Here is a 13,015-nt window from a genome sequence, read left to right as displayed (position 1 = left end):
TTAACGTCCCACAAGCACCGCCTTAGCATGAAAGCATTCAGGCTTTCACACTGGGGTGACAGGAGAGGCGCTTTACAGACGCTTTACAGGTGTTTTACAGGTGCTTTGCGGGCACTATTTTTAGCGCTAAAACGCCTGTAAAGCGCCTCAGTGTGCAAGTGGCCTTAAAGCAGAACTTCATTCTCTCTCACTGACTACCGTATTTATCGGCGTATAACACGCACTTTTTTCCCCTTAAAATCAGGGGAAAATCGCAGGTGCGTGTTATACGCCGATCCCCTGCGATCCTGACCTGTCAGAATGAAAAAATCGCTGACCGCGATTTGAAAATGGCGCCGCCGGCGCCGAAATACACAGTGCCGGCAAGACTGCACTGGGGCAAGGCTGGACTGGGGCAAGGCTGGACTGGACACTGGGGAAGGCTGCACTGACATGGCTGCACTGACATGGCTGCACTGACATGGCTGCACTAGCAAGGCTGCACTGACAAGGCTGCACTGACAAGGCTGCACTGACATGGCTGCACTGACATGGCTGCACTGACATGGCTGCACTAGCAAGGCTGCACTAGCAAGGCTGCACTGACATGGCTGCACTGACAAGGCTGCACTGACAAGGCTGCACTGACAAGGCTGCACTGACATGGCTCCACTGACATGGCTGCACTGACATGGCTGCACTAGCAAGGCTGCACTAGCAAGGCTGCACTGACATGGCTGCACTGGCAAGGCTGCACTGACATGGCTGCACTGACAAGGCTGCACTGAGAAGGCTGCAATGATGGGCATTTAAATGTAAGTTTTTTTCCCTTCAACTTCCCTCCTAAAAGTTCTTTTTCCTTAAAATTCCCTCCTAAATTGAGGTGCGTGTTATACGCCGGTGCGTGTTATACGCCGATAAATACGGTATTTTTTCCTTATGTTGCTAGCATTAGTAAATAGATCATATATCAATATATCATATTTACTAGTTTTAAACTTTTTTTTTACATTTCTTTAGCTACTTCCTGGTTTCCAGACCTAGGCAAATGGGGGTTGATTTACTAAAACTGGAGCATCTTTGCATGGTAGCCAATTAGCTTCTAACTTAAGCTTGTTCAATTAATCTTTGGCAGAAAACATGGAAGCTGATTGGTTTCTATGCAGAGGTGCACCAGATTTTGTACTCTCCAGTTTTAGTAAATCAACTCCATGATGTCATAGGAGTCTTCAGAAAGGGGGGGGGGGCTGCATGCCTGAGCTAAGGACAGATAGATTGCAGGAAGTAAATGCTACATGAATCATCTGCCCTTACTCAAGATAGCTCCTGCCAGAAATGCTAGGGTGTTTTTTTTTCAAAGTGATTTTTCAGCAAAATTAAGCATGGAGACATGCTTAATTTTTCTGTCAGAATTCCCAGTTGAAATGGCTGGTTAAAAGCTGATCAAGCACAGTTTTGTGCTTGATTGGGTGGAGTGGAGAACAGAGGAGACATTATGGGGCTAATAGTGTTAAAAAATGTAATCTGCCATGGTTTTATTTTACAGGGTCTCAGTTTTAAAAAAATTGTTTATAAATTGTCATAAATATTTTGGCGGTTGTACATTTCTAGCAAAAGATAAGGATTAAAATGTGTACGAAAAATGTAACAAATTGTTTGAGTGGAAAAGTGGTTAGATCTACTTCTTCTGAGAAGACCTAGTACACCTGTTCATTCCGGATCACCTCTCCAGGTATCTGATAAAATGATATGATATAGGGGCACGGTATTTTTAGCCGCTTGCCAACCACCGCACACAGATGTACGTTGGCAGAATGGCACAGGCAGGCAAATGGGCGTACCTGTACATCCCTTTGAATTAGCCACCTATCGGGCACGTGCGCCTGGCAGGCCGCAATTGCAGTGTGGAGAGGCAGAACGGGGGGGGGGGGGGGCTGCCTTTGTAGATAAGGCATTTCCCCGTTCTGCCTAGTGACATGACAGGGATCTACTGCTCTCTGTCATTGGGAGCAGTGATCGCTGTCATGTCAGTGGTAGCCCATCCCCCCTACAGTTAGAACACCTCCCTAGGACACACTTAACCCCTTGATCGCCCCCTAATGTTTAACCCCTTCCCTGCCAGTGTCATTTACACAGTAATCAGTGCATTTTTATAGCACTGATCGCTGTATAATTGACAATGGTCCCAAAATAGTGTCAAAAGTGTCCGATGTGTCCGCCATAATGTCGCAGTCATGATAAAAATCGCTGATCGCTGCCATTATTAATTTAAAAAAAATTATAATAAAAATGCCATAAATCTAGCCCCTATTTTGTAGACACTATAACTTTTGCGCAAACCAATCAATATACGCTTATTGCGATTATTTTTACCAAAAATATGTAGAAGAATACATATCAGCCTAAACTGAGAAAGAAATGTGTTTTTTTATATATTTTTGGAGGATATTTATTATAGCAAACAGTAAAAAATATTGCTTTTTTTCAAAATTGTCGCTATTTTTTAATTTGTAGAGCAAAAAACAAAAACCGTAGAGGTGATCAAATACCACCAAAACAAAGCTCTATTTTTGGGAAAAAAGGACGTCCATTTTGTTTGGGTACAACATCGCATGATAACGCAATTGTCAGCTAAAGCGACGCAGTGCCGAATCGCAAAAAAATGCTCTGGTCAGGAAGGGGGTAAAATCTCCTGGGGCCGAAGTGGTTAAGGGTACATTCACACCAGCAGCTACCTTATAACACAGCTGCTGGTGTACAGTGGGGTGACAGCTTTGTTGATGCGCATCGCACTGTTCGCGTTTTTTTTTTTAACAATCTTTATTGAAATGTCACAGTGACAATTCATTACGTTTGGTCGCTGTGTGGTGTGAGGAGGTGGATTGTGTTGTGCTGTTCTGCGCTGTGCTGAAAAAAACGACTGTATGCAGTACTTTTTCAGCGCACAGTACACAATGATGTGAACCGACTACATAGGAGACAATGCATTTTGCCTTGTCTTGCGGTGAGACTGCACTGGAACAGGCGCCCAGCACAGTCCTACTGCACCTGGTGTGAATGTACCCTTAGGAATGTATTTACTAAAGGGAAAAAGACTGTGCACTCTGCAAAATGCAGTTGCACTCTGCAAGTGCATTTGCTCTAGAGCTTAGTAAATGAGCAGAAACTCTGTTGACTTCCGTCATCCAATCACGTTCCAGCAAAAATGCTGTTTTTTAAATTTCCTTGCACGTGATTGGGTTTTCTTGGCAAAGTGAAGTTTTACCTAATTTATTAAGAGTGCAACTACATTTTGCATAGTGCACAGTCTATTTGCCTTTACCTACTTTACTACTGTTTTGTATTTAATACATTCTGTATATTTTTATACGCTTATTACCCCCTTTTCTGGTTAACATCCTTTGCCCATAACATCCCCCGGGGCACCCCCTTTTGCAATTTTCTCTTTTGTAATGGGATGTGGCGAAGGTTTGCAGCACTATACGTATAGGTGGTTTTCTTTTATCTATATTTTTAGTAAATCAACCCCTTATGCTGCATACACACGGTCAGAATTTCAATCAAAAAAAGTGTGATGGGAGCTTTTGGTCCGATATTCCGACCGTGTGTATGCTCCATCCAACTTTTTCTGTGTGAATTTCCTCCAGCAAAAGATTGAGAGCTGGTTCTCTATTTTTCCGACAGAAAAAGTTCTTGACGGAAATTCCGTTCGTCTGTATGCAATTCCGATGCGCAAAAAATCACGCATGTTTGGAAACAATTCGACGCATGCTCGGAAGCATTGAACTTCATTTTCTCGGCTCGTTGTAGTGTTGTACGTCACCGCGTTCTTGACGGTCGAACGTTCAGAGAGCTTTTGTGTGACCGTGTGTATGCAAGGCAAGCTTGAGCGGAATTCCGTCGGAAAAACCATCCAAGATTTTTCCAACGGAAATTCCGCTCCTGTGTACGGGCATTAGTGTTGCTGTATTATAGATTTCATGTGAGCTACAGCATGCTTTGCACTATAGAAGGATTTACAAGTATGTAACACTGTGAAGTGGATTCTGTAATATAGCAAAGTTAAAACTTTCTTCTTTTGCTAAAACTGCTTTTTTTTTTGTTGTAAAAAAAAAAAATCTAAAGGGATGCTCGATACGTTGTGTTTGATGCAACTACTGCTGTGTTGGAAGACAACTTCATACAGCTTTAGCAAGCATTAGGAAGCTAAAACTGGCAAAGCGGGTGAGGATTTAGCCCACAAAGGAAAGCAGAAGAAAGGAAAAAGTAAAAGATATTCACTTTTTCCTGAAAACACTTATGAGTTAAAATGTGTTAGCAGTGCCTATGTTCTTTGATTTTTAAATATAAGCGAACACAGAAGTGAAGCGATGGAAACATCTTTGTATGGAGATGGGAGCAGAATGCTGACTGTGCCAAAGTGTATAGACGGACCCCTGTCTCCCGTTACATCTCCCAGCTTCTGGATCTGGGCAGACTGCCCTACCAGGGGGCTTGCCTTGGACTTTTTACTTTATTATAGCAGTTAACTGGACTGCTGCTGAGGCCAACAGAAGAAGTATAATGTCATCAGCTACTGTGGTAGTGGCTGATGTTTTTTTAATATAGTCATGGAAACTTTTTGGTCAACAGTTATATGGAGAAACATATATTTTGAAATATTCTTAGAGATCAGATGTCCTGAAAGAGACCTGCTCTTACCTTTATGATTCAAAAAAGCCTCTTCTTTATCCCTCTCTGATTTAATTATACATTGTTACTGAAGTCTGACATTGCCTTACTTCATGGCTAAATCATGCCAACTGTCATTTCACTGTCTAATAATGTCTGCCTCGGGGGCAGTAAAGACACTCTCATCAGACAGCAGAATTGCAGTTGGAAGGGCTTGACCATAAAGTCAAGGAAAGCCAGGCTACAATAACAAACTGACATTAGTTTGAAGAGGCTAATAAAGGTAATAGTAAGGATCTTTGTTCTGCCTCCAGCAGAATATTAATTAAGTTGCTTTGCCTGCAATATAAGATTTGACCACAAGATGGAGCTAGTGGTGAACTGACTGTTTTTGCAGAACTAGAAACTTTTCACCTTTAACAAAAGTTCCCATCATTTTTCAGTATAAGGAAGAGAAACAGGTGCATAAAGGTAATAGTAAGGATCTTTGTTCTGCCTCCAGCAGGATATTATTTAAGTTGCTTTGCCTGCAATATCAGACTTGACCACAAGATGGAGCTAGTGGTAAATTTACTGTTTTTGCAGAAACTAGAAACTGTTCACCTTTAACAAAAGTTCCCATCATTTTTCAGTGTAAGGAAGAGAAACAGGTGCATCCTGGGAACTCAGACTCCATCTTAGAAACCGAAAGAATGAACCAGCTATCAGAGCACATGTTGGATGAAAACTTGCATTCCCTAAACTCAGCATTGCCGGTGAGAATTACGTATCGCCATCTGCAGTCTAGATTATTCATTGTACAGTATTTTGTGTACATTTCATATACTGATTATATGTATCTGTATTTGTTTTTGTCAATAGTTTCACCCACCCTGTTTTGTTAATAAAGCTTCAAAATGACACTCAGTCTGGCTTATTGCAGAACAGGAGGGTTTAGCTGCATGTCGAGCTACACACAGGGAAACGTGTAGCGGGGACAGAATGATCTTCTTGTTTGATTGGGTAGGTCCTGACATTGCCAAATGCATCCTACCATTGGCCTGTCACTGTAGAGGGAGCCCTTACTTACCAACAGTATGTAACATTCTGTGAGAGGAGTAGGACAGAACCAATAACTCAGAAGCTTGATTAATCATCTGTCCTATTTAGCACCCAGGTTTAGAGAGCCCCAACGTACCATACATCAGACCTGAGACAGTGGCCATGGGCCTGGAGGCAAATGCTAACTGGTATAAGTGGTACTTTTTGGGGGGCAGATTGATACTAATGCATTATAGTAACATGAAGTTAATTGTGTGTATTTTTTGCATATTACTGCAAGTTCATGTTAACGTATAGCTCTCAGTGCATTTTATTGTGGTACCATTCAAACCCCAACACACCTACATGACTCACTACAATGCATATTGCGCCACAGAGAGCAAGTTTAAACCATTTGTGAATTGTAGTGCACTGCATTGAAAAAAAATGTGCATGCACAGTGAAACCTGCATCATGGTGCTTTGGGAGCCCATTTAAAATGAGAGCCTATCAGGCCAAAAACAATCTCCACTAAGCCTTCCTTACTAAAAAGAGATTGAATGTCGCCCTCTCCCATTTGGTGAAAGGAACGACTGAGTGCTGTGGGACACAAAGAAGATCAAAACTCCTGGATGTACTTATCCTTTGCAGATACAGCTTAGAGAAGGTTGTTTTTGACCATACAATGTCACTTTACATCAACACATCATGGAAGTATGAATCTTCTCCTCTGCTTTCCCACCAGTAAAACCACCAGGTTCACCGAAAAGTGGCTGAAAAATAAAACTGGGCTTACCTGATATATATTGGCTATTGTACTCGCAGTGACAGATCTTTGTTTTATTTTTCTGTATGCTCTATGTCAGTAATATTGCTATTCTGTGCACGTTAACGAATGTTATTTTATCCACATGATAAATCTGGGAGTTTTAATAATGTTTCTTGAGAATTATACAAGTCTGAAACGTAGTCTGGAATCTGTGATGAATTATTCACACTGTTACAGTATTTCCGTATCTCAATTTGCATTATAAAATGGTATGCCAGTTTTAAATTGTTCTGCACACCACAAATACTTGTGCTATCCAGTAGTTCTGAAATCAGATATTATGCTGTCAAACTTAATATAATACTTACAAATAAAAACAAATACTTTTATAAAGTGAAACTTTAGCATGCATCTTGGATACATTAGTTACACAAATTCAGTAGTCTGTCATCCCCCTCATTGCTGGATTCTATATTGAACCTGTCAGGGAGGGGTCTAGATCCAAAATGTGATCTTACACCCTCCCTAAATCAAATCTAAAAGTGATTTATTGACCTCAGATTTCTCAAAATCATGAAGTTTATGTGTATTGCATCTTTTGACCTTTTTACCTTTGTTCATTGGATATTGATTCTGAATAGGAGGGCCTGGTTCATTATAATCACCTGGTGCACTATAAGTGTTCTGATGAAAAAAGTTGCAATGTCTGCATTCCTTTAGAAGTAGTTAATTCTTGGTCTCTCACCAAAAATGTAATTTCTGTTAGGCTGAAAGGCTCTTTTAGCAGCATCATGGAGGTAGGCAGGTCATGGTCATAGGAGGCAGGCCAGGCTCTGTAATCGACAGCCTAGCGAGCTGTCAATTACAGCAGGTGGCACTGTATTTTTAGAACAAAACTTCATTAAAACCCATGAGTGGTGGTTGCCAGCCCCCACTTTTTACTATTAATGACCATCCGGCACTCTGACGGGCTAGCCCGAGCTTGTATCTAGCCCACAAGTACTCTGTGCTACATACTGTATTCCCTGGAGGTGTCTTTTGCTTCAGTAGGGGATACTTTTTTCTGTATATTCCTAGCAGCAGGTTAGGGTTTCACTAAATCATAACCACAGGAAAAATTATATATTGGGACTTTATATATACCTTTAAAGGTGCAAAAACACCAAATTTGTAAAAAAATATACAGTTTTATACAGGTTCGAAAAAAACCTTAAAACCTGGATAATTTGTCATAATTTAAAAACATCTGCCAATTAGACTTCTTGTAGTTAAACAGGAATTGGCAGAATAATTAATGTATGAAGGTCCAAAGAGATCACAATCTGAATCTGAGGAGCAACACATTTCGAGGAATCATCCACATCATCAGGGCCTTTAGATCTCAGATATGAACAGGGTGGACACTGATATCACATTAGAAAATATATATGTTAGGAAATACAAACCATAACCCAATTACAATATGAACAATTCCATAAAAGATCCTATCCCCACATGAGGGAAGAGAGGGAGAAAAAAAAAGGGGGAAAAAGGGGAGGGATAAAGAGAGATGGGAAGGGACAGAGGGATGGAAAGAGAGGAACACCCAGGAAGAAAAGAGGGAAGGGGGAAAAGAGGAGGGGAAATATAAGGGGAAAAGGAGGGAGGGGGAAATGGAAGAGGGGGAACGGGTAATGGGGAAGGGAGGAGAAAAGGAGAGGAAGGGGGCCTTAGGAAACCTCGGGTGTTCCAACTTTTTCCAATTTTGTCTTTCATGTTTTCTTCATTTTCCCAGGTTCTCTAATGCTCCCTTCCTCTCCTTTTCTTTGTTTGTTATAAGAAAGCTATATATTTATAAATTTGGTGTTTTTGTACTTTACTTTTTGGAGATAAATTTAAAGTCCCAATATAAGTCCCAATCACCACTGTCCACACAGAGGGTCAGGGGTCCTGCAGCCTCATTGGACAATCAGGGGAGAATAAAAACTCCTCCTACAAGCTTTAAAGTGGTAGTAAACTCTTACAAGAGAAAATTCACTGACAGGCAGACTAGTGGTCTCTTCTGTCACAAATGCCCACCCTGTCAGCGGGTGATGTGAACTGAGCCACACATGCGCAGCTCAGACCACATTTATGACTCGCTGTGCGTGCTGCAGCGATGTGACTCCTGTGTGCATGCGCGGGAGTGACGTCACCTGTGGCACACCCATACAAGTGCCTGCAGTTCGGGAACTCGGAAGTAAGACCGGAAGCAGCCGGAGACCAAGGAGAGCTTCATCAGTGCAGTTCTGGAAGGCTCTGTCTGCAGGTAAGTCTGTCATAATGTACTTGTATGCAGTGCATACAAGTACATTATGACCTAAGCCTGCACAGGGGACCATTTAACCACTTGCCGACCGTATACTGTATATATATATAAGGCGGCAAGGCGGCTCTCCTGTGCAAAATCACGTACACAGCGGGAGCCAATCAGCGTGTCCACTCCCGAGAGAGACAGAATGGTGGTCTGCCTATGTAAACAAGGGGGATCGCTGTTTTGTGAGAAGGTGAGGTAGTGATCCTGTGTTTCTGCTAAGCAGGAACACGGATCTCTGCCTTCCCACAGTACAAGCACCCCCTACACAGTTAGCAAGCACTCCATAGCAACACATTTAACCCTTTGATCGCCCCCTGATGTTAACCCCTTCCCTGCCAGTGTCATTAGTACAGTGACAGTGCATTTTTTTAACACTGATCACTATATTGGTGTCACTGGTTCCCACAAAGTGTCACTTAGTTTCCGTTTTGTCCTCCACACTGTACACTCCCCACGCTATAAGGCACTGATTACCAGTGCCACCATTACTAGTATAAAAATTCCATAAATCTATGCTATAGTTTGTAGATGCTATAACTTTTGCGCAAAGCAATCTAATCAATATATGCTTATTGGGATTTTTTTTACCAAAAACATGTAGCAGAGTACATATTGGCCTAAACTTGTGAAAAAATTAGATTTTTACATTTTTTTTATTGGGTGAGTTTTATAGCAGAAAGTAAAAAACATTGTTTGTTCGTTTTTTCAAAATTGTTGGTTCTTTTCATTTTTATTGGGCAAAAAATAAAAACCTCAGAGGTGATCAAATACCAAAAGAAAGCTCTATTTGTTTGGGTACGTCGCACAAACGCGCAATTGTCAGTTAAAGCGACACAGTGCCATATGGCAAATAAGGGCTTGGCCAGGCAGGGGGTAAATCCTTGCGGGGCTGAAGTGGTTAATGTTACAATGTGTTCTTAGTACATGTTGGCAACTACTGCTAATTTGAGATGCAAAATTTTAAAGGAGTTGTAAAGGCAAAAAATGGCGTGGTAATGAAAGGGGGTAAACCTCCAGGAGGGCAAGTGCTTAAAAAAAAAAAAAAAAAAAAATAGAGACTTTAATACCGCTTTAACCAGACACTGATAGAAGTCACAAGACTGCTATATACTGTTGATGAGAAGAGGTATTTAGCAGTTTATATTTACTAAAATAATTGCAGTTCCTTGTTCTGCGTACTGTGGGAGACCAGACATAGTGAATGCAGGGTCCTGGGTTTAGTAACACTTTAATGACATTAAAACAAGGAAGTTATTTGGAGCGCATTTATACACAGAGGGAGTTGTTAACTAAAGTGTATTAATAGGCAACATTTTTTTTTTTTTACTTTTCAGTAGAGTAGAAAAGAAATAAAACCACTGTCATTTTTCTTATGACAAAGAAAATGTTAAGGTCATCTAAAAACAAATCCAATTTATGCTTCCTGGGACTCAATGTCAGTCCACTAAAAGGTATCATGACCTGCGAAACATTACATGAGATCAATAAGTCTATAATTTTCCAAAGTTGGAAGAAAAAAAATGTAATGGCACTGACAGGGTTGAAGCGCATTACAAACAAATGACACGTGTGCGAAAATATTAAAATGTGCACCTGCTCTACGGCGTGATAAATGCAGTATATAATGCTCCCAGTAGCTGTAGCGCAGCGGAATGTTTGGGCTGCTCCTGGTTTAAAGTTAAAACGGTGATCATGTATCTTTTAACTTGCCAGTTTGTGATTTATTGAAAATCACTTGCTGGCTTCCGCAGACATAAATCGTAATGACACTTGGTTGTGGATGGCTTCCATATAATGTAAATATATTCTGAGCTCCACTTTTCTGACAGCTCCCACTTGCTTGAATGTATTCTCCCAGCACATTCCTTTTTAGATATCACATGTTTTAATGAGATTGCAGAGAGAAGGAGGGGGTCTATCCCAGCACTCTAGGGTATTAAATATGATCTACAATATCTAACTGCACTTCCACTAATGCCGGATTATTGATATGATGAGGCCAGGTACCCTTTATCTGTATTGTAAAGGGCTCTACAAGAGTTAAGTGGGTGTCCCTCTCTCCCTCTCTGTCTATCATTCAAACCCTTATCCATCTGCAGATCTGCCAACAACTAACTCTTTAGTGAGCAGGAGAGCAGTCTAGCCACAAACTAGCAGGGGATACTGAGCTTTAGTTCTGCCACAGGGGAATCTCCGAAAAGCCATTCATTGCTCAATAGAGAGGAGAAGAAGAAAAAAGCTTCATATCTGGAAGGAGACATCTTTCAAGCTGAAGGAGTCTTAAAGCTTCTCACAATGAAAAACTTCAATCGGTCTTGGAGGGTGTTTCATGTGACCCTCTCCTAGAAGGATAAACAGCTCTCACTTAACCGGAGAACTAACCGGAGTCTAAGAGGTGAACATCAATGATGGGAAGTGAGTATATTTTCTTTTATATATGCAAAAGTGAAAAAAAGTTCTCACCGGGACCTGCCTTGTCCACTTTATGTCCTTTGTACTTTAATTGGATAGATAACATCAAAAAGTATTACAAAAAAAATCCCTGCTGGTAATTTTTTTAGACAACAGCTAATATCTTAGCACTAAGAATCGAATGCGTGCTCTGCAGCCAAGAGATGAAAGTTTTAAAGCACAATGCGACAGCTCTACTCTTCTAGCTTCTGATTTTATTTGAATTGTTTGACACTTGTGCCGTAGCTGTAGTAATAATGTTGATAGTGGTAATGATTGTTATAAATGCTAATGTTGTAATATTTTTTTATTCTAATTAGCACTGCAGTGGTAGGATAATTAGTAGGAGTAGCAACTGTATCATGCATTCATTTTTATACTAATTCATCTTTGAACTAAAAACACAAGTCTCACCATCTTGTCACATCACTTTCACATTATAGTACTTTATTGGGGAGCGGTAAAACCTCATCTGGCCCCAGAATGGACGCAGGTATAAGACATGTCCAGTAATCATAGTATGTAATTCATCAGGGCTCTGCCAGATTACACAGTGGGGTTTACAGGCATACCCCACTTTTAAGTACACAATGGGGTTTATTTACTAAAGCTGGAAAGTGCAAAATCAGGCTCCCTTCTGCATAGAAACCAATGAGCTTCTAACTGCAGATTCTTCAATTAAGCTGTGGTAATAAAACCTGGAAGCTGATTGGTTTCTATGCAGAAGTGAGCCTAATTTTGCACTTTCCAGCTTTAGTAAATAAACCCCATTGCGTACTTAAAAGTGGGGTATGCCTGTATTTAATAAAGCTGGAGAATGCAAAATCAGGCTCACTTCTGCATAGAAACCAATCAGCTTGTTCAATTAAGCTTTGGCAATAAAACCTAGAAGCTGATTGGTTTCTGTGAGCCAGCTTTAGTAAATAAACCCCATAAAGTATTAAAAGATGTATAGAGTTATTCTATGTAATGTGTATTTTTACTGTATCTGGATAATATGAATGTAAAATGTGTTTGATGTATAGTTGTAAGAAAACTTTTGTAATAAAGATTACTGGATTAAAAAAAAAAAAAAGATGTATGGATGATGATGGGTACCACTGTGATGAATATTTTGCTTTCAGTGCTGCTGATCATGCTTACATGTTGTTTAGAAATGCTGGATATGATGTGCTGTTAACCCGAATGTAGATTCTGTTCAAGAAGAGCAAATGATTATTATAATAATAAGGAAGGCAAAGACTATTTAGTGCAGAATTTCAAGTAATATAAAACCCATCTGAATGGTTTGCCTATTTTTTTACATTAAAAAGTAGAATTTCAAAGTTAAAGCGGTATTAACTGCTTTAGGACCAGGACTATTTTTCAAACTTGTTGTGTACAAGTTAAAATCAGTTGTTTTTTTTTGTTGCTAGAAAATTACTTAGAACCCCCAAACATTATATATTTTTTTTCAGAAACCCTAGAGAATAAAATGGTGGTTGTTGCAATACTTTATGTTACACCGTATTTGCGCAGCAGTCTTACAAACGCAATTTTTTTGGAAAATATACAATTTTGAATTAAAAAATAAGAAAACACTAAAGTTAGCCCAATTTTATTTTTTATTGTGAAATATAATGTTACGCCAAGTAAATTGATACACAACATGTCACGCTTCAAAATTGCGCCTGCTTGTGGAATGGCGACAAACTTTGACCCTTAAAAATAAATCTCCATAGGCGACGTTAAAAAATGTCTACAGGTTTAGCAGTAATCAGCATGGATTCATGAAGAATCGTTCTTGCCAA

At 40.1% G+C, this 13,015-nt stretch overlaps 1 protein-coding gene across 1 annotated transcript in view; it reads left to right on the top strand.

Moving 5' to 3' along the window:
- Positions 1–10,674: 10,674 nt before the first annotated feature.
- LOC141106177 (protein NDNF-like) overlaps positions 10,675–13,015 on the top strand; it is a 47,046-nt gene continuing 44,705 nt past the window's right edge. Inside the window, exon 1 of the mRNA XM_073596715.1 lies at positions 10,675–11,189. Within this exon, the coding sequence (XP_073452816.1) occupies positions 11,180–11,189 (10 nt within the window). The 5' untranslated portion in view covers positions 10,675–11,179. The remainder of the gene's footprint in view (positions 11,190–13,015) is intronic.

Source organism: Aquarana catesbeiana, linkage group LG08, assembly GCF_042186555.1.
Source record: "Aquarana catesbeiana isolate 2022-GZ linkage group LG08, ASM4218655v1, whole genome shotgun sequence".
Classification (NCBI taxonomy): domain Eukaryota; kingdom Metazoa; phylum Chordata; class Amphibia; order Anura; family Ranidae; genus Aquarana; species Aquarana catesbeiana.
The sequence above is the reverse complement of the archived record's forward strand: the minus strand, read 5'-3'. Positions and strand labels throughout refer to the sequence as shown.